General features: G+C 42.1%; 1 protein-coding gene across 4 annotated transcripts in view; it reads right to left on the bottom strand.

Moving 5' to 3' along the window:
• Window positions 1-27,391, bottom strand: part of DPF3 (double PHD fingers 3) — a 173,312-nt gene that overhangs the window by 5,217 nt on the left and 140,704 nt on the right. For 2 of the 4 annotated variants that reach the window (XM_054161554.1, XM_054161555.1), the window contains one exon: window positions 24,229-24,821. The exons of the other annotated variants lie outside the window; for them this stretch is intronic. In XM_054161554.1, coding sequence (XP_054017529.1) covers window positions 24,625-24,821 — 197 coding nt within the window. In that variant the 3' untranslated portion in view covers window positions 24,229-24,624. Of the gene's footprint in view, window positions 1-24,228; window positions 24,822-27,391 lie in introns of those variants that run through there. 4 annotated transcript variants of the gene reach the window in all.

Raw genomic sequence — 27,391 nt, 5'->3', positions numbered from 1 at the left:
GGAACAAAACGCACATGGACATGGACTGATCACAACATGGGCTGCAACTAACAGATACCAGAGGAAAGCAGGCATTAACCCTTTCGCTGCCGGGCACAAGAGAAAATCAGAGTCGTCCCCACCCATTCCCCATTGGCAAAGCAGGTTGTTTTTTTCAGAGCTCTTAAAAATGGTTTGGCTTTGGGTTTGGTTTTTGTGGGGCTCCCTGTTCTGTTGGTGTTTTTATTTTTTCCCCTTGCCCTTTTTTTTTTTTTTTTTGGCCTTTTTTTTTTTTAAAGAAATCAAGAGAAAGGATAAAACCAGAAACAAACCCAATTTCAGAGAGACCCCATCTGTCTTGATAGAAATTGGAGTACAGTTTCAATTAGCGTTGTTTCAGCTGGACTGAAGGACCTGGTGGAAATGAGGTTAATCTCCATTTCAGAGCTCCCCTTCCTGGTGTCCAAATCGGTGGAGCAATTCTGGAAACCTCACTCAAATGGAAGCAGTAGCATACAGACAAGAAGCAAGACAGGATGGAGGGATACAGCTTTTTTTCTTTTTAAGAGCTCTGCCGCTGAAATTGGTTGGCACAGAAGAAACCAAATTGCGCAGCTAACCTTCCAGGATCAAAACAAGAAACCGAAAGGAAAAAATCCCAAGCCAACTCCCACAACAAACTAAATGATAGGAATAAAGAAGGGAAAGCTAGCAGAACAGTCACATCTAATCAGGAAGGACAAACTGCCAGAGTTACAACCCCTGCCCCTACATGCGTGTCGACTCCAGCTTTGCAAAACAGCGGTATCACAGTAGCAGGGTCAGCAATGGGCTTTCTGGAGGGGAAAATACAAAGAAACAAACAAACCAAAGGTAGGATCAGTGTTCCTTCTGGGGAAAAAAAAAAAAAAGAAGAAGAAGAAAAAGAAAAAGAAAAAACACAAAGAAAAGAAAAAAAAAGAAAAAAAAAAAAAAAAAACCACCCAAGAAAAATATACACTGAAATAAAGCACTGTCCTCCCAAACCATCCCTAGCAGGCTAATGCAGTCCCTGAGTCACCTGCAATAAGGTACTGCTAGCATTCTTGGAAGCCTCCTGTTTAGCACCCCTCTCTGACACACAGAACCTTTAACACTGGGGTACATAGTCAGGGGTGAGAGGCATGGGACAGGGGTAGCCCACTAGAGGGGACCATAAATACCACACATCCAGCACCATCACATGCTGCTTCTGGAAACTCACACCATCAGGTGCGCAGGGTTTCTTCACTTCTGAACAGTCTGCTGTTCTTAGAACTAGAGCCAGTGGGTAGGAAAAAGCCCTTTCCACCTCCACCAGCCTAAGTGTGTTTTTAAGTGTGGAGAAAGAAAGGCTGCTTCTCCAGTAAGAAAACAAGGCACCGCTACGGTAGATGTGGGCAGAGATGTGCTATCTTCATTGCCAGACCTACCAGCAGTATTTTGCTGTGTTGTCACATCACCCATTGCTACCCTGCAAGAAGCTTCTACATATTCTAGCTAGCAAAGCAAACAGTTGCTAGGAATTGCTAGATAAGGCAGTGATGCTGTAGGGAATGTATTTCCTTTATGTGCTCATGATCCCACCAAATGCTGCAATAAGGATTTTTCTTCCCCAGTTTCGTTTGCATGCTTGTGATAGCAAAACTAAGCCTGCCTGGCAAAGAAATGTGTGTACATAAGTTATTAAGGAAATTGAACAGAAAAATAAAGGAGATATTTAAGGAAGGAGGGATCAATGGCATTGCTCATATCACCCTTAAGACCTTTGAATACAGAAATATTTTAACAGTGCTGATGAGCTCAGATGGGCTAAGAAGATCACTGCGTTTTGGAGCCCTTGAAATGTCAACACAAAGCCAAGAGTCAGATTTCACTGAGATTTACACTGGATTCTGTCCAAACTAAAGTTCTGGGGACTTTGAAATCACAACTGTGCAGAAAGAGATGTGACATCATACCTTTCCTTGCTGAGAGGACCTCATATAATTTCTGATACTACCAAACTAGTAGAACCTGACATGACACTGAAATGTTCTTCCAGATCTGATTTACAGCAAAAGCAGAACCTCATTCCAGCACCAGTAAACAGAACAAATGTGCCACACTGCACATCAGGGAGGAATTCATCCCAACAGCAGAGTCAGCTTCCAGAAAGGTTGTACAGTGCTGGAATATATCACAGGAAACAACTCATACAGGGAGGTAAGTTAATCAGAGAGTTAAATAGCCTCAGTCACATTTGAAAAGAAATAGAAAGAATGGAATCAAACCTACAGAAATAAATGGCAGCTCGATGTGTACACGTATTCATGTGCCCACTTGCCTGCATACACACATTGCTCATTGTAGAGACTCCAGCTAAAGACTTTCCCTTTCTCAAATGACATGAAGGTCAGGTTCTGTTCACTGCTTTATCTCTGTCCCTTCACAGCCATTCTTGCTCTCTTCCAGCCATCAGTCTTGACTGCCTCTTTCCTCATCTGCCTCAAAAACACCTCTGCAGCTCCGCTGTGCTGCCTCTCGTTCAGTGGTGTCTCATCCTCAAAGCAATCCATCCTATCCTGCAGAGCCCTTCTTAAGAGCCACACCCACCACAAGCCTAAAAGAAAGGGGTTCTGGCAGGCTGAGGATTGCTTAGAAAAATCACAGAATGGTATGGTTGGAAGAAACCTCCAGAGGTCATCCAGTCCAACCCCACCGCTAATGCATTATATTAACATTGGCGTGTGGGTCACTGTGGCTTCTTTTTAGCAGCAAAGAAGAAATATTTTTCAAAAATATACTGATTTATTCACTCCTTTGGGCTCTCTATCCAAATGCTGTGACTACAAAAGAGTCCAATAAATGCCTGCAGCCGTGTCTGCATAGCCACAGATCCGCTCTCTGTTAGCCCAGGGCTTATGCATATGTCTAAGGGATAAAGAATATCTTGTGGACATGTCTTTCTTCATCCTCTAAGTCAGATCCTCTTTCACATTAAGCAACCTACCTTATGGTACCATGACCTCAGCCTAATGTTGCTGGAAATAGTATTTTCACTTACGCCAGCAGCATGACGAGGCACCGTAGCATATGTCACGCATGTCAGTGGATACAACATTTTATTTTCCTGCCTTCCTCACTCTCCTTCTTCAAAAATCTCCCTATTTTCCTGCTACTTTGGTTCAAAATCCAGTGCTTTTCACAACCTGTGAGACAATTCACACGTCCAAGACTTCCTGGAGCGATGCTAGTGAACACCAACCTTGCTCCCTATCACAGCACATCTTGGCATGCCCTCTTTGGCAGAGTACTTGAAGACAAAGCCCTGTAGCTGCATATAGCCAGCTACTATAGGTAGGTAAAAACTCCCTCTATAAGAAAAAACTAAACCCAAGAACAACAACAGCCAAAAAAAATAATAAAAAAAGGCTAGTTCAGCCCCCAAACAATTTTGGTTTACACAAAGAGCAGTCCAAAATGTAGTTCAAGTTACAGACACTGTGGTAGTGCACAAGCCAGAGAGCTGAAAGTCTTTCTTGCATAATTTCATCTCTTATGTGGCCAAGATGAAGAAACAGCCCTATTTCATGAGTCTTGTGATAAAGAATATTTGCTGTGGTAAAGGTGTGCAGCAAAGAGTCTGCAGCTGGAACTCAGTTAATAATTCAGGTGGCGGCTGAGCCCCAGCAAACCCTGGATCACTCTCACGTCCGTATCTCCTCTGCAGATCTAGCAAGGGGAAGAAGTAACACATATTTATGGTGTCACCCAAGTCAATAGACAGACCTCTAAAATACACCCCAGGAGCAGTTCTGTTGAAGGAGAAGGTGATATGTTAACATCGACAGTTTCTAATCTACCGTAACTATTCTCTACCTAAACTTTTTCTATGCTGCAACAGCTATAAACAACATAGACAATAAAGCTTGCAGTGAGAGGGCTTCCAGCAGCTCATCCCTTTGTCTTGAAGCAATATTTTAAAGTATAGATCAGGTCTGAAAGCTCCCTCAGCTTTGTCAAAACTCTTCTCTGGATCTGAACTCTGTGACTGAGACCATATTTTATAGTGACACTTGTGTTTCACATGCCACTGGCTTTAATTGTACACTACGTCCACCAGACATCTGGCCAGAGGAGTGGAGAGTGAGCACGCTCAGAGACCATTTCTTATCTCCCCTGTGCCCGGTGCAACTGCAGGCTGGTGGTAAGGGGAATGCAAACATAAGTACCCTAAACCTCCCCCCCAAAAAAAATCTCTCTAAAAATCTCTTCTGCTTACACCAGCTGTATAACACTAAAGACCAAAAGTGACATTAAAGGGCAGGAGCAATCTGCTGCTCCCAGGCGCTCTGTGACCAGTGAAGGCCTTAGAACGGCTCATTAGTGCTTCTTCAATAATGGATTCTGCATTGCAAGATTAATTGCAGCCATGTGCTCTGTCACACCCGCCACAGACTATTTAAGTTAACAATCCAATCAATAACCTTTTTCAAACAAAGGCAGAGATTATCTTGAGGGGAAAAAATAAGCAAAGAGTCCTTTCTTGAAACAATTGTGAGATTAGTTATACAAAGCAAAAGGAATTTTCACCAGTTTCCAAATCTTCCCCTTATCTTCCCTGTGTAGTGGTGGGCTTTTGAATCAATAGCATAATGAACACCCATGGAGCTCCCAGCTACATCACGTCAGAATTTATTCCATAAACCATTCAGGTCTTTAAACAACTATAAATACATATTACAGATATAACAACCCCATCCAAATAATGGAAGATTTACATGCAAAGAAACTGTGAAGATCCCTCCTGCTAAGATTGAATAAGAATTGCTCTGGCCACTGCCATCATTAGACAGAATTATTACCATTATTTGTACGAAAGAAGTGAAAGGTAACTTGCAGTTCTAATAAGGGATATGATTTTATGGTTGTGATACAAAAAATCAGCCCTCCTTTGTCTAGGAGGCCATGCTTACAGATATGTAGTGTCAACAACAGATGAATTAGAGCCCTTAAAAAGTCCAAACCACCCAAGCACACCAAAAGGGTTGGCTCTGCCAGAACCCCAAGGCTTAAGAAGCTGCAACTCCCAGAAGACCAAATGGTACTAAGGGATGCAAATGGTACTGAGGATGGGCAACTCTTGGCTTTTTCCTAGCCCTTCCCATCTTGCAACGTTCAGGCATTGTAAAGCAGGGACAAATGCCTGTCTGCTCAAATGGAGGTACTCATAAACAGAAGCCTTCAAAACTGTTTGTGGGGTAAGAATCAGTCACATCTCCTCTGTGATACAGGGAAGCAGGAGTATTTCATTATAGAAAAATATGCCAGCATTCCTAGTGGCCATGGCTGGGGCAGGTGTCAGAAGCTGCAGGCAAAGAGCTCCTGTCCCACCCCCTCCAGCAAAGAGCCCTGCTGAATCCAGCCTCTTAAAAACAAACAAATGAAAAAGGAAGTCTTGCTCACAGGCACCATTGGGTTTTATTACTATTAGACAGATGAGGAGGAGAGGAAATATTACTACCATGAATTTCTACATCCTGATGGAAATAGAATACCTGCTTGTTTCTCCCAGTCTCGAAGGAACTGTGTTCCACTACCACCAACTCTGCTACAGAAGCGAGTCCAAAAGGACTCAAGGGCCTCAGTGAATAGGCTGGTCAGTTTGATTTGGTCAGAGACCAACATTCCTCTAATCTAATATGCCACAATGTGCCAGTGATTGTGGAAGAATTAATGCCTTTAATAATTGATGGAGCTCTGAAGCCATTCAGCTGTAGAAGAGCTTATAGTTCCTATTATTTCATTTCCTGGCCCTATAGTTGTTCTGGCCAGCATGGACAGAGGTTAGACTGATCCCACAGAAAGGGCAGGGGCACTCTGCTGCATTAGCATCCAGGACTGGTAGCAAGCTGCACTCTGGAGGTGGCAGTTTGCTTCTCAGCACTGCCAGTTGCCGTGGGAAAAGACACATAAATCACAAGCAATTGCTAGAATATTCAGCACTGGCAAAGGAGAGCCCAGTTTAATTGCTCACCCAATGGACAAATGAAACCCCTGTGCAAACAGTAGTGGTTCAGTTCCAGTCCCAGTTAGGCAGGTGTGTGTTTGCAAGCAATTAACTCTGGAGCTCTTGAGGAAGGTTGCAGTTGCAGCTCATTGTCCTGCACTGCTCTCCTGTTGCTTTAGCCCCGCAAACATCAGAGGGCATGTGGGGAGCAGAGCTCCTACCAAAATGCTCCTCATCTCGAGGCACTATCCAGAACATTTTGTTGCCTGAGGAAAGTCCACTTACCAGCTCAGCTTGCTCCCAGCTTTGACTTTACAGTGTTGCATTATTTCCCCTGAAACCTTTTTAAGCATTGAGAGCATCATCTAGGACAACGAGCCAGGGCTACCAAGGGTACATCAAGGGCAAAGCCTGGCTCAAAGGATGCTCACATGCATAAACAACATGAAGGATTTGTGCCTACATAGACTCACGTGCACATAAGGACATTAGCCACAGACAAAGCTGTCTGGCCACTGTCTGGCATGGGGTGGCAGGAGGAGCTGGGTGGGTTTTCAGGGTGACTTCCAAAACAAGCAAAGTGAAAAGCTGGGAGTGAGTTATTCTGGGCATCCTAATGGTTTGCCAGTCAAATCACTCTCTCCTCACACACCATCCCCTTGGTAGCAGATGCCACAAGTCTTACAGGAAGACCACCTGAGAAATGTTTTAGCACAGTTTTACAGTTACAGGTTTGCATGTGTCCTGTCCCTGCATAGCCTGTCAGCATGCAAAGTCCAGCCATAGACATCTTAGCAGGGAGACATGAAAACCAGAAGTTATGGGATTTTAAAGCCTCTAAAAACTGCTAGTGATTAGCTTTGATGTATACAACTCACCACCCTGGGAGAACATCATGATTCAGGCTGGTGATGTTGCAGCCAAGACCTCTGTTTAGGGCTCAGGCTTGCCAGAGGGAGGATGAACCCTGCCAGGGTGCCCGCTGCTGTGTGAGTGTCCCACTCTGCCCCTCCAAAGCCACATGGGATGGGCTGAAATCAGCACCTCCATCTCATATCACCCAGAGGTTGGGCTGGAGCAGATCTGGGTCACAGTTTTGTTCCTTTGTCTTCATCTCCAAGGCTGAGCAGTGGGGGCTCAGGGGCACACCTGGCACACACTGCACAGTTCACTATGAAGATGCTGTGGTAACTCAGAATTCAGGTGGCAAAGTGGTCTGTGAGCGTTTTCCACCCGGGGGATCAGAAACGGCCGCCAAACTGAAAGCCAAAGCATGCCTTCAGTGTCCCATCTCGAAACTAGCCAGCACTGCTCCCTCCTCTCCATCAGACAGGCCCCCATTAGCCACTGTTGGCCACCAGACAAAATGGCTATTTCTTGACTGAAAAAATAATGTGGAAGCACTCAAATAACCTCCTACTGAAGCATCAGCTTGTTAATGCACTGGTAAGTCATGCCAGCACTGTACAATTCCTGGGGGTGAATTAGGTCAGAGTGACCTCCAGAAAACCCACCGGGCTGCATGGCTGCGCGCTGCATTATGGGTAACGATCTGCTAATTGCCAGGAGGCACTTGGGCTGCTTACCAACACCAACAGGAAGGAAACCTGCCTGCAGGCACCGCACAGACTCCATATGCCAGGGACATAGCTCCTAATGACGAGAACAAACCCATTTATGGAGCGCGAGCTGGCCAGCAGGACGGGCACCGAATGCTAATGCTGCCCAGCAGGTACATCCCAAGAGGGCTGGCTGCGTGCGACCCCCCGAGCGGTACCTCCTGCACCAGGCAGGGCGGGTTGTGCATTTGGTTGCACAGTGAAGTAAGGTTGAGGTAGATGGAGATGAAAATGCGGGAGTGGGAGGAAGACTGCTTATCCAGACAAGATGAATCATCACAACCTGGAAAGCCAACATCCCCTTTGCCCGGGGGACATTTTCGTTACCCTTCAACAAACTGCAGTGGAAAAAAACCTCCGGCGCAGCTCCGACCTCGTCGCTATGCACTGCAGGCTCCCCCCAGCCAGGCCAGCTCACACACCACAGAGCTTTCAATCAACTGGCAGGCTCACTAAACCCTTTCAAAATGAGCAACCAAGCAAAAATACTTGGTCATAAACACTAAAAATAGGAATGGAGGATTGGGTTTTGTTTTGCTTTTTAACTTGGTGAAGCCAGTTCTTCCTAGTGCATTAAATCCACCTCCCTGGCAGCCCATTTAGAACATCTCCTCCCCCCTGGGAGAGCCAAAATCCCCAGCTATAATAAGAGGAGTGGGGTGGTATTCAAAATGCTAGGGAAATGGCAGCCTGAATAGCCTTTCATGAGAGTCTTACCTTTGTTAAAACCCACCATTAACAAGACAGCAGCAAAGCCCCTCCTCCTTTCCCTTTAACCTGAACAAGGACTGTGCTATTTGCTTGAACCCACATTTGATGTCCAAATACCTTGTCCTTCCCCAATATTCCTAGGATTAAACTGCCCTGCTAACACAGACAGACAGCAGCATGCCTGCAGAGATGCCTGGCATCGCCCAGCATACCCACGTAATCAAGGTAGCGCTCAAAAAGAAGGGCTCCAGCATTTTCCTGCTGGCCCAACAAATTCTGCCTACTCCAAGCTGGTGGCAGCAGTGGATGGGACATGTTTCCCTGGGGCACTCCAACTGGGGCTGCTCCGCCGGGATAAGTTAGGAGAGTGTGACAGAGGCAATGCCTCACGACGTAGGCATTTTTGATCACTGAAACCAGGCCACATTCACCCAGGCAGTTTGGAGAGCAACAAGACGATGCCTCCACACCACTGCGGTTCTCCTCAAGCTGCATGAAAAGCTTCAGAGGTGTGGCTCCGTGGGCCATAAAAGATCCAATCCATGAAGGTAACTGTTGACTGAAAACAGGGTAGGCTGGGTTTGCACTGGTGAATTCAGGGAGAGGAAAGGAGAAACGAGAGAGCAGTACTAATGACTGGACAAACTTCCTTTCTGGAAAGATTAAGGAATGGCACTAGGCTAATTCCCAGCCGGCGCCCTTCCAGAAACTTCAAATCAAGTGGCAAACTCCAGAGTGATTATTTAAATGTCATCATTTTAATATTAAATAAACTTAACTAGGCAGAAGACACCACGCCATTGCATAGGCAGTGACCTCATTGCTGTTACATGAGGTAAACACGTATCATCCAGGTAAAGAAATCCAGCACATGGTGGGTAAATGGTGGGTAACCGATGCATGCACGCTGTAAATGCGAGAGGTCTGAGTTCGACTTTCCCATGCAAGCATTATTTACACTGCTGCTAAGCTAACTGTATGTTCAGACACAAGTAAAGCTGCCTCACCCAGCTAGATACACCACCCCCCTCATCCCCCATTTTAGAGCAAGCTATTTCAGCCTCTCATTGATTTAAAGAAACCCTTTTGGCTGCTGAACGGGTAGTGCTCTCCATGCACACTCTCCATTGTTTGTAATGCAGTGCCAGGAACTGGAGATATCCCACTGCCTACCGACTTTTTTTCCCTTCTCCACTAGTTAAACCCCTTGGGAATTTCAAAGTGCCAATTGAGATTTCATCAATAAGGCATCCAGTTTTCACTTCCCCCTCAAAGTCTCGGCAACATCAATATCTAGAGGGAAGTAAGAGCTATAAACGCATCCTGCAGAGCATCTGTACATGCTCGGTGGGAGGGAGTGAAATGTCTTAGTTTACTCCCTTAAAAATGCAATTGCAGGGTGATCTAAACATCTGAGTGAAGGAGGGAATTTGAATCAAGCAGTTTTGGTCAAAAGCAATCAGGAGGGGAGAAAGGGTTAAGAGGTGTCAGAGGGAGAAACAGATTTTTCAGAAAGAATCAAACATTTTGTGCCAGTGTTTCACAAACAAGAAGCCAGACTTCCATTTTGGAGCAATACCTTGATTCAAAAGTGAGCTTGATGGAATTCTTTTAAAGGGGGGGGGAAAGGTCCTCACAATTTAAATGTTTCATTCAAGCCTGCACACACTTGGCAGTGGGAAAGAGTCATTTCACTGAGAAAAAGGGAACACATCTCATTTCAAATCAAACCAAAATCTTTTCTCCTCACCATGGTACTTTTCAGCTCAGTTATTTGAACTGGTCTTTTAGACCAACTGTCCAACAAAACACTGCCAGAGACACCAAAACAGTAGGACTCTTTTGGTTTGGGTGGTTGGGTTTTTTTCCACTGGGAAAACCCTGGATTAAAGCCACAATCTGCTTTCTCAGAGCTCATCAGACCTTCTACCCCAGATCAGCCAAACCAAGGTACAGGCCACTCTTTAACCTGTATCAAATGAGTAGCATTGCTTTAACCTATACACCTAATGCTTAATAGGAGGTAAATATCATACCAGACTACACAAGAAATGAGCTAGTTTCACAGTACTGGACACAAATGTCCCTCATTAAACAGTTCACTTAGTCCTGCTACTTTTCAGCACTAGAGAAGCTGCTTAAGAGAGTCTATACAAAAGGAGAATATTATTGCATTTAATGCCAGAAAATTATCTCCCCCAGTACTGTGGGGATTTGTGAGTGTTCCAACCCTGCTCTTAGCTGGCTGCTACAATGGCTAGAGAGACTGTTGGTCAGTGGTTCTCTTAATGGCAAAGAGGTTCCTCTCTTACAGGTTGATCTGACCAGGTTCTGGGCACCCCAACTCCTCTCACCTTTAACAGCTGTTGAGAGTGCCCATCACCTGCAGTGTTCACTGTTAGGTATGATCTCATCACCCATGAGATGCTTGGCAAGTTTCAATGACAGCTGCTCTGAGCCTAATGGAGACCAGCTCCTCAGTAATGACAGACCTGTAAATCTGTAGACAGTCACAGAGGAATCTAATGAATGCAGATGTTCTTAGGAAATTCTTCTCCATTTTTTTTCTTTCAGATACCAAGTGCTTGTGAAATTTCAACCTTAATGGAAGTGAGGACAGGGTCTTGGAGAGCTAATTAATGAAGTGGCTGGCTTGCTCTTACAAAGGGAATGAAGTTTCCTAACCCAGAGAAGGTGCTTTTTCTCCAGGCGAAAGAATACATTCTGTGGACCATCTGGATATCTGCAGAATACACAGAAATCAGAATTCAAATTCAAGAGTTTGTGGATACTTAAAAACTGTCCTAAGCCTCCAGGCTGATGGACATATTCAGAGACACAGTTGGTATTGAATGACCTGAGAAGAGCTGAAGCCTGTACTTTAAGAAGCCCTAGACCAGATATCCCAGCAATGGATGAGACTTTTGAGCCAAGATCCAGCTACAGAATCCACTGCACTGTAAAATAAGTTGTTGAGCTTGACTTTAGTGCTGTTTAACACATTAAAGCCACTTCCAGCAGAGCACCAAAGTGAAGCAACTGTTTTGTACCAACAGGAGAACATTTATTTCTCAAACATAGGCTTAAAACTACTCCACATAAACTTCACTGTACGAGTGCTACATGAACTTGAAAGCTCACTCTCACGGGCTACCTGACACTAAATTAAAAGCACCCCTTTAGTGACAGCTTTGAACTTATTCCCATCCAATGACTGCCTCTCACCTTGAAGAGCTGGCCTCAATACTGACTCCTGAAATCAGCATATGCAGAAGTTAATGCCTGTTGGCTAATGAAAGCAATTCAAATCAGCAAGCTATGCTTTCAGAGATGCTTCACAAAGCTCTTTCCAGCATTATTTAAAATCTAATCTGTTTCATAAAAGAAGGCTGCATCTGAAAGCTTTGGTCATGTTCATTCTTTTCCTCCAGTCCACAATAAAGCCAAGACACTAACAACAAAGACTGAAGAAGCATAACATGAAGGGGCTTCAGTCCAAGGACAAAAATTACTCCTAACACCTGTGCAAACCTAGAGATGGACTAGAAGGTCTTCCTGAGAATTAGTTCTGGTAAATGAAACTCCACTCCACAAAAAAACCACTCAGCATAAGACATTGAAAGAGCTATATCTGTTCCTCCTCATAGGTGCCATCCATCAGCTGAGGCAGCAATAGCTCCAAGAGCTTCAGCCCACAGCCCAGCTTCAGTGTTCAGAGTGTTCAAATCCTTTCCCATTGCAGTGCCATAGTTTGTTTGTAGGCCATTCAGAGCTACCACAGCCATCTTAGACAGCATTAAACAAAACCATTTCTAATTACATCCTGGATGGCAATATTAGCCACAACACTGTGCTCCAGAAGTCTGTGCTTTTTTAGAAATAAATGTCATCCCTCTCCCATCATGGTGCACACACCATGGAATCATGAATTACAGGCTGCAAGGACAAAATGTCAACAAGTAACAGATGATACAGTAAAAGTTTCCAACACACACAGCAAGAGCATTTGTTGAAACGGCAAAAAATGCAGTCAGGTCTTGAAAAATACACTGGTGAAATTAAGATACCACAGATGGATGGTTCTCATCTTAAGTCACTGCAATCAAAGACAGGACTAAACTGTGGCAAAGGTCCAGCTTTGGTGCAGCAAAGGAAATACAGTTTTACAATCACTTCCAAGGAGCAATGGAGATCTTAAACACATCAAGCCCCAATATGGGTAAGCCCAGCCAAGGTAAGGGGTACACTCATTGATTCTGTAGTAGCTTTGTGTAGCTGAGGTCCTACCACGCCATCTTGAACACTAAGGAAGGAACATGCTACAGAGAAGTTGCATCCTTGTCAGCGAGCATTGAAAGTTTTGTTTTAGAAAAAGACTTGTGGGGGTTTTTAATCGTCTCTAGGCTGATGGATCCGATTGCAAGTAGGGCTCACAGCTACAGAATGCACAGTTAAACTTTTTTTGGGTTTTCTTTTCCCCAAGCAAAAGTTTGGAACAAATTTTGAACCAGTGCAATATATTCTAGTTCAGGGCAAAGCACAAAAAACAATGCCATTTCCAGCCCACCCAGAGAACTCAGAATTCCAGCCCTCAGCTTTGCCAGCCTTCAGCTCAATCTCAGCCCAGGCAAACCTGACTTTGGGGGCACCCATTAGCTGCCACAATGCTGACCAACGTTTTACTCCTTCCTCCTACCACATGTGACTCTCACCATCAAGAACCCTTCTCCAGGCACAAAAATAATATACCTTCCTCACCAGTAAACTTAAATCTCCTCCAGGGCTTAGGTAACAGTGGGTTGGGGTTTTTTTTCTCTTCAGATAATTTCTGCAGAATTCAAACTTTCCTTTAGAACATTTCTATTTCCAAGCTTGTGGCTAAAGAAGAACTAAACCAAACTAACAAAATACCCAACAACAACAAAAATGGCACAAAAATGTTCAGAACAGGACTTATGCAGGGCTGTTCTCTGAAGTCTGATAGTCTGTAACAATGCCCTGCTGTGGAGGGAAGGATCCCATTCATCTAAACAGAGTATTGAAAGACATCCATAAAGGCCAATTTCAACTTGCACTTTCACTCCTGGTTACCTTAGCAGAAATGTCTAGCTCTGCCCCCTGCATCCATCATGCTGGGGACAATGAAAATGACAACAAAGGTAGAGTGGGAGATGACCTATTGAACAAGAAAAGTGAACTGATGCCACAAGCAGTTTCCTTCCTTCCTTTCTTCAACTTCCCTTTCTTTGATTTGTCAGCATTCAGCTTTGCCCTCAGTCCAACCTCTATCTGGGTCTCTCTGTCCTATGCAGCACAGCAGAAAGCTCAGAAAGACCTAGGAAAAGAACAACAAAAGCAGCAATGTCCAGGGGCTCAGGATCTGTCATCACACACCCTCTTCTCTCCTCTCTCTGCTTTGGGGCAGGAAAAGAAGATTACTTGCCCCCTGTGAAATGCCTGTGGAAAAGTAGTTTTGTAGGCCTGCAATTCAGATTATTGTAACAATATCTGAGCACAAGTTACAGAAAGGAGATGGGAACTTGCTAGGAGGGGCTTTAAAATTGGTAATCCTATCCCCCAGTACTTGCTCTAAGGACAGTATCATAGCCACCTTCCCTGCACAGCTCAGAAATGCACTTAGCATCTTACCCCACCTTTTCAGCTGCCTCTGGTCTCCACTGCCCAACAGGTGAAAAATAAGGAGAGATCTTTTAGCCACAGAACTGAGGACAACCCAGTAAGGAGTCCAAGGTTTCCAAGAGCTACAGTGAGGCAGAACAGCAGAGGCAGCTGAAACTGCCTTTTGATTTCCACCTTCCTCCAATGGTCAAAGGCTTTGCACAGGTGAAGATAAAGTCTGAAAGAAAGTAGTGAAGTTTTCAAATCATATTCACCTGAAGAAAGAGTGAAGAAACAAAACATGAATGGAAATTAAAATTACACATCTGGAAAATAAAACTTTATAGGGAAAGGCTATAAAAATGACCAAGAATAGTTAATCCTCTGCTGCAATGACACATTCTGTCACATACAACTGTTAAAAATCAGGCAGGGAGGAGCCCATCCATACAAGATGGTATGATTCCTCTATTGCTGGATTTCTGAGATGTTCTTTAGGACTAATTTGCCATTTAATCTGCTGGGGGAGCAGTTCACTGCTCTGGAAGATCTATACACTCATCAGAAGAACTTGTGAAAACTACACATCAGCTGCTATTTTTGCAAGCAGCTGCCAAAGTAAAAAGGGCCATCTATAGCCTCTACTGGGAGCAGAGAAACTGATGGGAAGGCAGAGGAAAGGCAACAGAGCTTCATAAAAATGACAGCAGGCCTATTAGAGAAGAGGACACACAGAGGTTCCTAAATAGATGACATCTCATCTGAAACAGTATCTCCTCTTTTTCTTTCCATCTTTTACAACGATACAACTAATCTAACATGTGTAAAGGGAAAGGAAGGGTTCGTGCCTGCACTGTGAAATGCAGCAAAGGGAACCACTCTTTCTAGTTACTCCAGTGACTGGAAAGGGAAATAGCATATGCAGGGTTAGGATTCCTTCAAGCAATGCCACTAAAATCTACACAAAAAGCTCTCACATAATTTAGACTCCACTAATCAGCTAATTTAGACTGACTCTAAATTACCTTAATGTAACTATTAATCTCATTGAGAATGTTATTAAAACACAAACACATTTAGGAAGATCCTCTATTATCACCAAATGACAGGAAACATTCTTAAAATGAGTCCTACACAAAAGCAGTATTTTAGTTCCTGCCTACCTGCACTACAGCAAGTGACAGGACCAGTTTCTGTAGCTCAGTGAATGGAGAAGAGAAAGTGGAAGTGAAAAGGAAGAGAAATCTTGGTTAACGTCATGCCTTATTAAGAAATACAAAACAAAATCCAGGGACAAAAGCAATCATTTACAAAATGGAAAAGGGAAGCAAAATCAAGAGAGGAGGAAGTTTTATTTTATGCTTCAAATAGAGCATTATAAACAATGGAGAGCTTAGAAAATTATATGTACAAGTACGTTATTCAACAGTGTCTTCTGAAAGGAAGATTATTTGCACTAAAAAAGGACTTTGTGGAATCGCTTTGATAAAGTAATATTTACAGAGGAATATACAATAGGGAGGTTGGAAGCAGAACTTTTATTTGGAAGGAATATTACACAAACTGAACACAGACCCTACAGTTTGCAACTCTTCATCTCAGTTGTGCGTCTTGTTATATTCCGACGAAATAAGATTTGATTTCTTCTTTTCTCTAGAGGCAGTTCACCACTGCACGTTTAGAAACCAGCAAAATGAACAAAACCAAATTATCCTGCTACAGAGACCAATAAGGGTATGAATTCTGTCATTTAGTTTAACAGGTGCAGGACCCAGGCCGACCAGACACCTCGCATTTTTGTTTTTGCCCCTAAGTGTTAATCTGGGAAGAAGCAGGAGAAGGGGGAGGGAGAAGAGGACAAAGTCTGCTGCTACTGACACATAGAAACAACCTCTCAATGAGATGAGTTTGAGGTTTAGGTGTGCAAGAAACACAACGCGGGATCGGGCTGTCTGGCAGCTTCACCCAGTCAGTATCCGCTCTTTGTAGACATAGCTTTTTTCACTCTGAGCGCCAACACAAGCCACATTAACAAAATCATTTTTTCTATCTATACTCTAGGTCTATACCCTGGGTCTATACCATTAGGTACCATCTGGCACTCTTGTTACAGAGAAGCTAATCTCAGAGCCAAGTCCAATACCTTTCTCCCAGGACGCAAGACTATCCTGCATCCTTACTAGACTGTATCACACATGACAGAGAACAGTCCTGAGCTATCCACTGTGAGCAGATTTGGCAGCCAACAAAACCCTCCAGTGCTTGTACAAAGCAGAACATCAGATTTCACTGAGAAGACATCAAACAACTTAGAATTTGGGAGGTGAACGTCCCTTACTGCTGCCACGTACAACAATTTAGGATGTTAGCTGTGGGAACTCACATTCTTCTCCTGCTGAGTAACCCCCCTGTTGTTTACTGCTGACATGCAGGTGCACCTATATGCTTTCCAAAGTTCACTACCACTTAAGAATGAGCTGAAGTACACAAGGTTTCTACACATGGCATTATCCTTGACTCCCACAGGAAGCTCTGTGCCAAGAGCACTTGAACATTTACATATTTCCCTTACAACCAACTCACAATCAGCTGTGGAGTTACCAAAGAAAAAAAATAAAATTAAAAAAAAAAAAAAAAGAAAACAAAACCAAACAACCAAAAAAACCCCCACAATACTAAAATTAACAGAGTTGTTTCCCTTTTTTTTTAAATGCCTCTTTCAGTAGAAGTATTTCTCAGAGTTGCTCAAGAGCAAACCTCTTGTACTGTGCAGAAGAGACACATCAGTCCTATTGGGAGGAGACAGTCCTTTTGAATGGGACACAAAATCTGGTAACAAAACAGTCCAGCCACTGAGCCTGGTCTTTGCTATTTCAACAGTTTTTGTTCAGATTTGTGCCTGACAGTACAGCAATGTAAGTTTTAAGCATCTAACAGGATAATATCATTAAGGAGAAAGTAAACCGGAACAATCTTCACTTACCACATCCAAATTGCAAAAAACAAAGATACCCAGCACATGTATGAATGGCTTCTTTAAAGTAAGAGAGAGAGCAGAGTTGATCTTTATTTTCATTATTTAAAAAAAGGTTTCTCCTTAAAGCAAATATTCAGTCTTTATTTTACAGTAAGTGCTTTTTAAAATCTCACGTCTTCACAAAATTGCATTTAAAATCTGAAGTAAAATGTATTTCAAACAAAAATACTGTGCAACTTCAGCACTTCTTTTCTCTCTTAAATATTGAAATAAATAAAATAGTTAAGTCTCTCTTTGTTTTGTTTTGTGTGTTTTTTTTTTCAGTTTGTTTGTTTGTTTGTTTGTTTTCAGTCAGTTCTACTGTGGATCAATTCCAGTTTGACCTGGGTTTATACACACGCTTAAAAGAAAGTGAAATCGAGACTTCAAAAAAACTTCTTTGTATTGCACCAGCTTAGGGCATCCCCAGAACTTCTGTCAACAGTTGGCAGCCGACTTCCCACAGTCCAGGCTCCTGTGTCAGATGAAACACGGGTACAGAAGGGTCAGGGCAAGGAGAGGAGAAGTATCAAAGCATCCTGGTTTCTCTGGGCCTTCTTCTGAAATGTCTTGCTTGAAGGCTGCTGGAGTCCATGAGGGCGGGGCTCACTGCAGAGGGAAAGGCAATAGAAAGTAAAACTAAACAAACTCCGACAACGAAAGCAAGTGTTCAGAACAAAAACCCAGAAGCAGCACAAACAAACCTTCTGACATAGCTTGCATTCTAGTCCTTTGAAAATACAGCTCAACAGACTCAGCTGACCAAGGGAGCCATGAGCAAACACAAAGCTAATGGGATATGAAGGAGCATATCCAAAAGAAAGGCACCAAACGCTGTCAGTCTTTTTTACTGTGAACATCATTAAATCACCTTCATCACACAGTTTAGATAGCTGTCTCTTCACTAGAGATTAAGACCTTTACTTATGAAATCCTGCTCTGATTACCTTGCTGTATTACTAATTATCTGTACAGAGCCACAAGTGTGTGCAGTGCTGCACAAAAGACGTTTTTGGAAGTCTGAACAATGCACGTAGGGTGGCAGCAATGTGATAACTTCTGGAAATAGATGAAACTGACTTTTAAATTGCACTTAATCCATGAATTAGCTAAGTTACATATTTCTAAGTTCCTCAGTAGTATTAGATAGCAAATAAATCAATCTCTTCATTTCCACAAAATGCAAGTGCATCTCCAGATGTCTTCCCCAAACCTCTCTTACTAGTTCTGGAGAACAGGAGGGTCCAAAATCCTAGAAGCTGCCAATGACCAAAAGTACAGCTCCAAGCTATGAACTGGCAGCATACCCTTAACAGGACTATCAGAACCTAAACCTGCAGCAGACAGGTTTGTTTTTTTCCTGAACATTATTACAATTTGTCTGCTCTGAAATTGGCAACGCTCATGGAAATACAGACAGGGACATGAAAATAGTTTCAACCCAATTTCAGTATTTCATAGTATTTATAGGGGTTGGGGATTTTTCAGCCCTGGTAGATATCTGGCAAAGAGAACAAAGGTTGGTTGGGTTTATTGCAATGGCTCAGTCAGCAAAAATTCAGCCTGGCTACATTCCTGCACTGTGAGGGTTTGTCAAAACAGCCCCATGCCAGCATGAACACATGCATGTGCCTCATGCTTTACATGTACTCATAGCTACAAATTGTATATAAATAAGAAAAAATCATGGAGAACAAGAAATGGGTGTTTATTGGAAACATATACATGTTTCAGCACAAAACACACTGGGACTATTCTGCAGTTTTAATAACGATGACTCCCAGTGGGGTCAACACAATGTTTGCTTGAGGAACTGGTTCAGTGCAACTGCTTGCCATGGGGAAGAGGCAAATCGCACAAAGAGCCAGGCTTTGAAAGCTCCATGGTTTGATGCTGTTTGAATTATAGTTATAGGGCCCATCTCAAAATATCACTAAAAGAACTAACCAAAGAAAGGCAAAGCAGGCAGCCTGGACTCAGCAACTCTCTGCTGAAATTCTCATTTGCTCCATGCATCAACAGGCAGCAAACTGAGTCTCTGTCTTCAATCAAGAGCCTGAACTGAGGTCTGTAAAATGGCAAACTGGAACTCAAAACCAAATAACTAATGTAAAAGCTCAAAGGCAAAACAATGCGGGGAGGGGACTCTAATGACATTCTGCTGAAACAAATGGCCATCTCAGAGCTTGTCTGCACCATACTAGCAAGCATATTAAGTGAGGTTTCATCCAATAAAAGCAATAACTAAGAAAGCCCAGTGCTAATCCTTCTGAAGCCAGTGGCAAAGTTCTCTCTGGACTTTGTTTCAGCAGGCTCAGCTCATCATTTATGACCTTACCACAGATGTACAGTGTTATTCCAAGCACCATTACATATCCAACCCACAAAACTGAGGGGTGCCTGGGTGGAGGGAAGAGATGCAAAATGAAGCAAAATGGATTTTGGTTCCATCCTTGTTCTGCCATGTGCCTCATGGTCACCTTTTGCTTTTTAATTTTTATGCCAAAATCTTGCTTTTTCTTAAAATTTTCCCAACATATCATGCTTAAAAATTTATACTCTTTTTATGAAAGAGCTGAAGTCTGTCCCTGCTAAAATGTCAAGTAGGGGCCACAAAAGGGAAAGTGCTAATGATGAGAGCACGCTCTACATAACCTTTCTTCCTACTAATCCACCCTTCAAGCAGCACATCACTTCCTTATTTCTCTTGCTTCCATCCACGAATCAGAATTTGCAGGGGATGGCTCAGGAAATTGTCTGTCTTTTCTAAGATCCTTTAGTATGAAGCAGTAGAAAGGTGTCTAAGAAGACAGCTCACATAAATAAACACAGAAAAAGTCTGAATTTAGGGCCTGAAATGAAACAACCCTTTGTTCACATTTCACACCGGAGCTGTCTTATTTTGCACGTGGGGTGTGTGGGAGCATAGAAGGGCATGTAGGGATAGAACAAGGGGCAATGGTTTTAAACTGAAAAAGGGCTGGTTTAGTTTAGTTACAAAAAAAGGAATTATTTTCTCTGAGAGAGGGGAGGTGTTGGAACAGGTTGCCAAGAGAGGTTGTGGATACCCACTCTGTGGAAGGCCAGACTGGATGGGACTTTAAGCAGTCTGGTTTAGTGGAAGATGTCCCTGCCTATAGGAGGAGTGTGGAACTAGATGATCTTTAAGGTCTCTGTCAGCCCAAACCATTCTACAGTTCTGATTTGTTTCTGGAGAATCATTGGGAAGCCTTCTGTTAACTTCCCTCTAAAAGGAAGGATGTATTTAAGGAGGACTGGAAAAGACAGGTTTAGGATTAGGTAAAGGACTGCACCTTCAAAGATCTCCTTATGAAGCTCAGAAGAGCAGGTCTCATTGAACTGCTAAAAAACACTGGGGAATACAGAGCATCACATTGCTTTCTGATGTCAAAGGTGACTATTTTTATAGGTACAACCCAGAATCACACTGAAAACTCTGCATGCCTTCCAATTTTGTTTTGGGACTTATGTGTCTTTGAAGAAGTAACTGACCCTCTTCAGTTCTCCCCTTTCTCCCCTGGCTACGCTAGTGTCAAGCCCCTTATTTTTATTTTTATTTTTTCCTTCATTGCACTTACAAAATTTCCTCCCATATATTAATGTCATCTTCCCCTCCTCTGCCTGAGAGGGTGTCATGGTTGCTTTGCTTTCATCTTTGACTTACAAACCACCGACCTCCTTTCCCTATTTCCAGTCTTCTCTCGAGTCTTCACTCCAGCAGTACCTGCCCTGAGAGCATTTAATGTCCATATCAACACTCTGTTCAATATTCACAGTTAACACTACTTTACAACCTAACTTTACAAGGCATTCTTTTAGCTTCCATCTCTATATCTTAATTTCCTTGGTATGACCAATGCCTTTATCATCAGTACCACAATGCTCAGCCTGCTGGACCAAACTCAGGTTGGTTATCTCAATCTAATAAAACATCTGGAGTAATTCAAGGACTACTCCTCTTTCCATAATGATGAATTTATTTTAGCTTTCTTCCTCACTCACTACTAGATTGAACCAGTGACTGCCCATATATACATTAGTGGTATAGAGAACAGTAATGGATATTTTTCTATGCTATCTGTAACAAATGTCAGCTGGCAATTTTTATGCACTCTGTGAGCTGTTGTGGCTTCTTTCCTGAGGGTACTGCACTACTTGGTTGTCACAAAGATGGGTGGTTAGGATGCAAAAGGATTAAACTCTATGCATTGTTATAGTAACTGCATTTGTGAAACCAAATCAAGACTCAATGAATTATGAGCATCTGATTCTTGTTTGTATTCCAGAAGAGCCCAGAATGTGTTAGGCATGGTTCACAGAAGACAATGGTAAAGACTCTGCTTGGAAAAAATTATGTTTAGAGTATGCCTGTTCTGCAGTTGGTGCTGTGAGTGGAGTTCTTCAGAAAGTCATACCTAGGTAGGTTTCAGCTAGCTAGCTCAGCTGCTGAAAGGACTACAGTCAGCACAGCAGCATGGAGCTCAGGATGGGCTGCAACACCATGCAAGAACCTGTGCAAATATAACACTTAGTAAATGCTGAGCTCTGTGCTGCTGTCACCAGTGGCCAGGTGCAGGTGGCTGGTTCCAATTGTTTCAAGCCTACACCTTTCAGGCAAGAAAAGGTAGACAACTGAAAACTCAACTCTCTTCAAGTCCTTGATAATTCAAGTCTTAATTACTCCTGTGAACCTTTCCTCATCCAAGTATGCTCTAATTATAATTTTAGGGAACACTGGGTAAGATTTAAACTCTTTTCTTAACCTGTATGACAAGACTGCTACATGGGTAGGTACTCACTCCCTCCCTGTTTTTCCTGTTGTCCATATGGGCATGTCACAGAGTAGCAACAGAAAGTTAAAAAAATGGAAAAAAAATGACAGTAGAAAATACAGTACTAATGCCACAAGTGTAAGTGCAGGGATTGAAGGGCAGGAGCAGCAGCACAAACCAGTCTGAACTTAAGTTTTTTAAATCTATAACATTTCAGGTTTGTGGTGGTTTTTTTCAGAACAGAGAATTCCTCTACTTCTAGATCAGATTCTGCTCTCAGTTAAATTGGAATAAGTTCAGACAAAATCCACTGGACTTTACTGATATTACTCTTTGCTAACAGGAAGATCAACATGAAACAAGTGAGCCCATGATACCTCACACAAGGACTGGTTCCACCCATTCTTGGTTGGGAAGTGCCTTCCATCCTGACTTGTGTTACTGTTTATTTTAATGTGTGCATTCCCCCTGTGTGTATGTGCCTGCATATATACATTTCTGATATATTTTCACACACACACACACACACACATATATATATATAATGATACAGATATGCAGACTAGGTCCTAACTCTTTCAGGGAATTTGGAAAAGCAGATGCCTAAATGCCTGCACCCTGTTCCTAGAAACCATTGAAACTGTAAGGTTTTATGAAATGCAGAAGACTGGCGAAATACTTTCAATGTATTTTGCATTATTTCAGAGGAGAAAGGACTGGTTGTGGAAAGAATTAATGTTTTTATCAAAGTACTGCATCAGGTCAAAATACTATTGATTTGACACTTGTATGACTATAATACACCAACATAGAACAGCAATAGGAAAGTATTATCAGCACAGGGAAGTCTTAATCAAGACTTTCTCCTGCCAGGTGTGCATGGCTCTGGCACATGCTGTCCTACAGTGTAAACACACAAAGATATTTTGTGATGGTTTGTAGCACCATTCTGAAGACAGATTATTAGTGTAATCTAGACATCAGTTATAATGTATCCTGGATTTATTGCCCATGTACCCAAAAGAAGAATCTGGCCAGTGCTTATTCCATGCCTAAAGTGAACAATAAAATAATTAGATACTTGATCTTTTCTCTCTTGTTTAAGGTTTATAAGGGAGAAAAACATCGTCAGAGCTCTCACAGACAGTGCTGTACTACCCCATCAAAAGAACCAGAAGGAGTGGAATCCATTTGGGTAGGCTTCATTTATGCACTAGAACAATATATATATCCAAAGTCTTCATTGCCAGGCTGAGGATTTTATTCTAGTATCAAACCCACACACCCTCAGTTTAAGGATTAGGCACATCTATTGTGCCTCTGATTTAAAGGAGGTTCTGATTTGTTTGGCATTATACACGTCAGTAAAAATGTATCCTTAGAACCTAATCTTGCCCCTGCTCCAGGAAGATTTTTGCCTGCATTAGGACAGCAATGTGTAGCCTACACACTGACTCCTTCTGAATCACTTCTGGATCCTGCTCCCACGAAATTTCCATTAGCTTCACCGGGGGCGTGGATGTGGCGCATAGTCACAACACACTTTAATCCATGGGACTTACTCCCGCAACAAAGCTCAGTCAAGGGTCTGTTGAATATCCAGGGCACAGAGATTTCACAATTGAGTGCAAGACATTTCACCTCAGACGTACCTTTCAAATCCTGCTGCATGTTTCCTCCTTTCTGGGAAAGTCGCTGGGAAGGGAGTCACTCTCTTCTCCATTGCCCTTGGAACTTTAATGAGTATTGCTTTGGTTTATTTCAAGAGAAGCTATTGAAAAACAAACAGTGTCTCACAAGACACTACCAGAGAGAAAAAACTGGGCGACACAGGAAAAAAAAAATGCTGTGAATTAAAATGTAGAAATTGAAAGAAAAGTATAGGTGAGGTATTTCTCCATATAATTTCTTCTATAATTCTGCTGCTCCATCTGTTTTGTCTTTCATGTCTATGAATTCCCATTCATATTCCATCCCTATGCTTGGAAATTGCTGTCCGTGAAGTGAAAAGTGAAGGAAAAGGCAAAACCAAAACAAAACCAAAAAAGGTAGAACAGAGTGAGGAAGACATGAAGGGGTGCAGGTAGGAAGAAATCTATTGAGTGTAAAGGTATCCAAAGGAAGGATGGAAGTGTGTTCCCCAAGGTCACGGTCTTCAGTGGTGCTGCTTGTACTGTCAGGTTGTTAAAGACAAGCGTAGCAGGTGTACAAGAAGAGTCAAACTCCACGTGCTACAGTAAAGTAAGTGCAAAATCTCAAAAAGTAGAAGCCATCACATCAAGGGTTTCTTTGTCCTCCTATAGAGTCCACCCACAGTGGTTCTCCAGAAACAGTTCTATAATCAAGTAGACGTCCATTGCTTTTTTTGTGTGTGTGGGTTTTTTTTCTATTTTTATTTAAAAAGTAGTTTTTCTAATAATATATAGAATATATAAATAATAATAATTAAAAAGAAAAAAACAACTATTTGGGTTTGCTCTCTGTTCTCCAACCCACCTGTATTTTTTGTAGTTTGCTGATATATATATTAAAAGACAAGAAAATCAACTCTGCTCACTATTAAAAGAAAAAATACTAAATCCACCTTTATGTTTCCAGAGAGAAAGAGAAAGGAAGGAGGTGGGAGAAAAACAAATTAAAATGAAAAACAAAACCAAAAAAATACCCCAGGAAAATCAAAACCTTCTGTCTCTTCAAAGTAGTTTGCAAGAGCTTTAAACACTTGTGCTTTCAGTGTACACCCCACAGGAGAAACAACAACAACAAAAAAACCCACAAAATCCCAAGGACCTAAAATTAGAAAAAGAAAAAGGTAATAATAATCCTAGTAGTAAAAAGGACAGGAAATTGCTCAGTTTGTGTGTCTTTTTAGTTATTTTAGCAGCCGCCCTTTTTGTCTGCGGAGGGAGAGCTGCCACCACAGCCACCTCCTCGGCTCAAGAGAGGCTCTTCTGCATCATCCTCGTCAAAGCCATGAAAGGTCGAGGTGTCGCTTTCTGACGTGGAACCGAACAAGTCCTCCGTAGTGCGTGCTGGCGCTGCTTCGTCCTTCCTGCCTTCTCTTCCCAAATGAGCTGACATGTATGATGAATATATCAGCACATGGGTTAAGCAACAGGCATCATCATCATCATCATCATTTTGTTAATCATCACTATTATTAAACAGTTTAGACTATCAAGCTTATAGGTGTGTACTTGTATGTGCCCGCGCGCCTCAATAACATTGCTCAGTAGAACTGCAGTAAGAAAAACAAAAGAGGATCAGTTTCTCTTTCAAAGAAAAAAAAAGCTACAAACAACACAAGTGCCCACAGCTACGGCAGCGAAAGGGTTAATCATGGTTTCCTCTCTTCAAAAGACATTAAAATATTGCCTTGTGATTACTTAGATCAATTGTAAAAGATTTTTGGACCACAGAAGTAATTAAGACGCTGTTAGCATTAAGCACAATGACTATCCTTCAGACTGGCATCAACTCTCACCAATATACAGCTATAGAAACGTAACCCACTAGACATTTCATCAACTTCAAGACTATCTTTTATCTCTGTCCTTCACCTGTTCCTAAAGAGTCACCTCTATAGACAAGACAAAATGCACTTTGAAGACTAAGTGAGAGTAACCTAAACAAATGCTTTCATTTCAATTTCATGGCGTCTCCTTCAAAAACAAAAATTTAACCCAAACAAATACACACAGTTCAACAACTAAAGCAAGTAAGATAAGTGACCTGTCTTGGGGAGTGCTGAAAAGTTCAAACATGTGTGAGTTAATCCACAGAACAGAAAGTTCTCTACGCAGGACATCAGTAGCATCAACAGCAACAACAAAAATACTTCTAAAATGGGAAGTTAAATACTGCAATCCATGAAACTGAGGTTTATTTTTTCCCCTCGGTCAAACATGTTATGTGATTAATAGTATAGCCTCCGAATTCCCTCTTCAGGAAATGTAAGGAAGAAGATGTCTCTTGTGCCCCAGCAAAATGTAAGTGTGAGATTTTAGGGCATGGCAATTTTATTATTCAGAAACAGTAGCATGGTGTTAAGTAACCAACTGTTTGGTCGCCACTACAGCTACAGGAATCAGCCATATATCAAGTACCCTGCGTTGCCTGAGACATAAAGAATTAAATCCTGTTCACAAAAAGGAAATGGATATAACAAAATAAATGGCAGATGAAACACCTTGTAGAGATGTGATTTTACTGACTTTCTGAACAGCAGATACAATGTAATTTCCAGGACCTCTCTTTCAACGTAATGAAAATGTTCTCCATTATCAAGAAAGAGAAAGATGGCAGCCACCAAACAGGCTTCATTGTCTTAGTTTAGAGATTAGTGTGTGGTTGTACCTTAATCAGTTTCATCACACATCAGTCACAGCATTGCAGACCCCTATGAATGACCCAGGTAGGTCAGAATTTGTACAAGGATAGCATTTAATGGAACTGATTTTGCACAGTTTAGGTTACATGCTGATCTATTTGTTCTATCACACTAAGGAGTCAAGGTAATTAACATATTTGTGTTACATTCTGATATAATCACCATAGCAATGTTTAAATAGCAAAAAATATGGATCCATCTCAATGTGCCGTATCAGGACAATGCTGAAATGAGTTATATTAAACTATAACAATCAAGGGGAAGGCACCATAGACCCCAGGAGCTTCCTCCTTCAGTTATTAAGAAGCAAACACGTATATGCTAAAAGGCACATGCTCCTGACTGCACAGCATTTGTAAGGATATCCCTGGAGAAAACCAAAGGGGTTGCCATTGGTCCTCTGATGACCAGTCAGTATCACTTCAAAACATCTTCAAAGGTCAGAACAACTGCAGAAGGCAATTTGTCAGTGAGAGTCTATTCCTGCTACCACGGAATGTGGTAAAAGGCTTACTATGATATTCAGCAGGAGCAAAAAAAAAAGGCCATTCCCTCAGCACAAGAACACTCCACATCACATTTCAGCCATCACGCAACAGACATCTTTTGGTGACTACAGTACAGAAGGAGCAGCAGCATAATGAATTTCCAGATCTCTTTGGTTTTCAGATTTCCATGTGATGCTCTTATCACCACTAGGATCATTACTGACCAAAAAAAACTATTCACGACTGGAAACTCGGACCAAAGCTGGAATACGGAATCGTTAAAGGTCTCCAATTCCCTCTACCAGCACCATCACCTCCCACGCAAGCTATAAATAACTGCTCAGCTGGGATAAAAGTTCCCAAATAAAAAAAAAAATAAAAAAAAAAAAAATAAAAAAAGAGAGAACAAATTACAAAAAAAAAAAAAAAAAAAAAACGAAGACGAATAAGAACGAAGAAAACAGTCCACAAATAAAGACAACTCAGAGTGGGAAAGACACAATTGTCTACATTAAAAAAAAAAAGAGAGAGAGAGGGAGAAGGGAAGAAAAAGGACAAATAAAAACCTCTTTAAACAAAATTAATGATAGTCATCTTGTAAGAGGATAATTCTTGACAGCTACCCCCATCCCTACCCTGTAATTTCCTCCCTCTTTCTTTTTAGGATGAAGAAATGCATGAAATGTGTAATCAATGGAAATGCTTGTCATGCAACTTTCATAAATCTTGTAAGTAATTTATAGTTGTAATTGCAGCATTTGAAGAC

The sequence above is a fragment of the Dryobates pubescens genome, chromosome 5 (assembly GCF_014839835.1).
Source record: "Dryobates pubescens isolate bDryPub1 chromosome 5, bDryPub1.pri, whole genome shotgun sequence".
Lineage (NCBI taxonomy): Eukaryota > Metazoa > Chordata > Aves > Piciformes > Picidae > Dryobates > Dryobates pubescens.
Note: the sequence above shows the minus strand (reverse complement) of the source record. Positions and strands in the feature narration are given on the sequence as shown.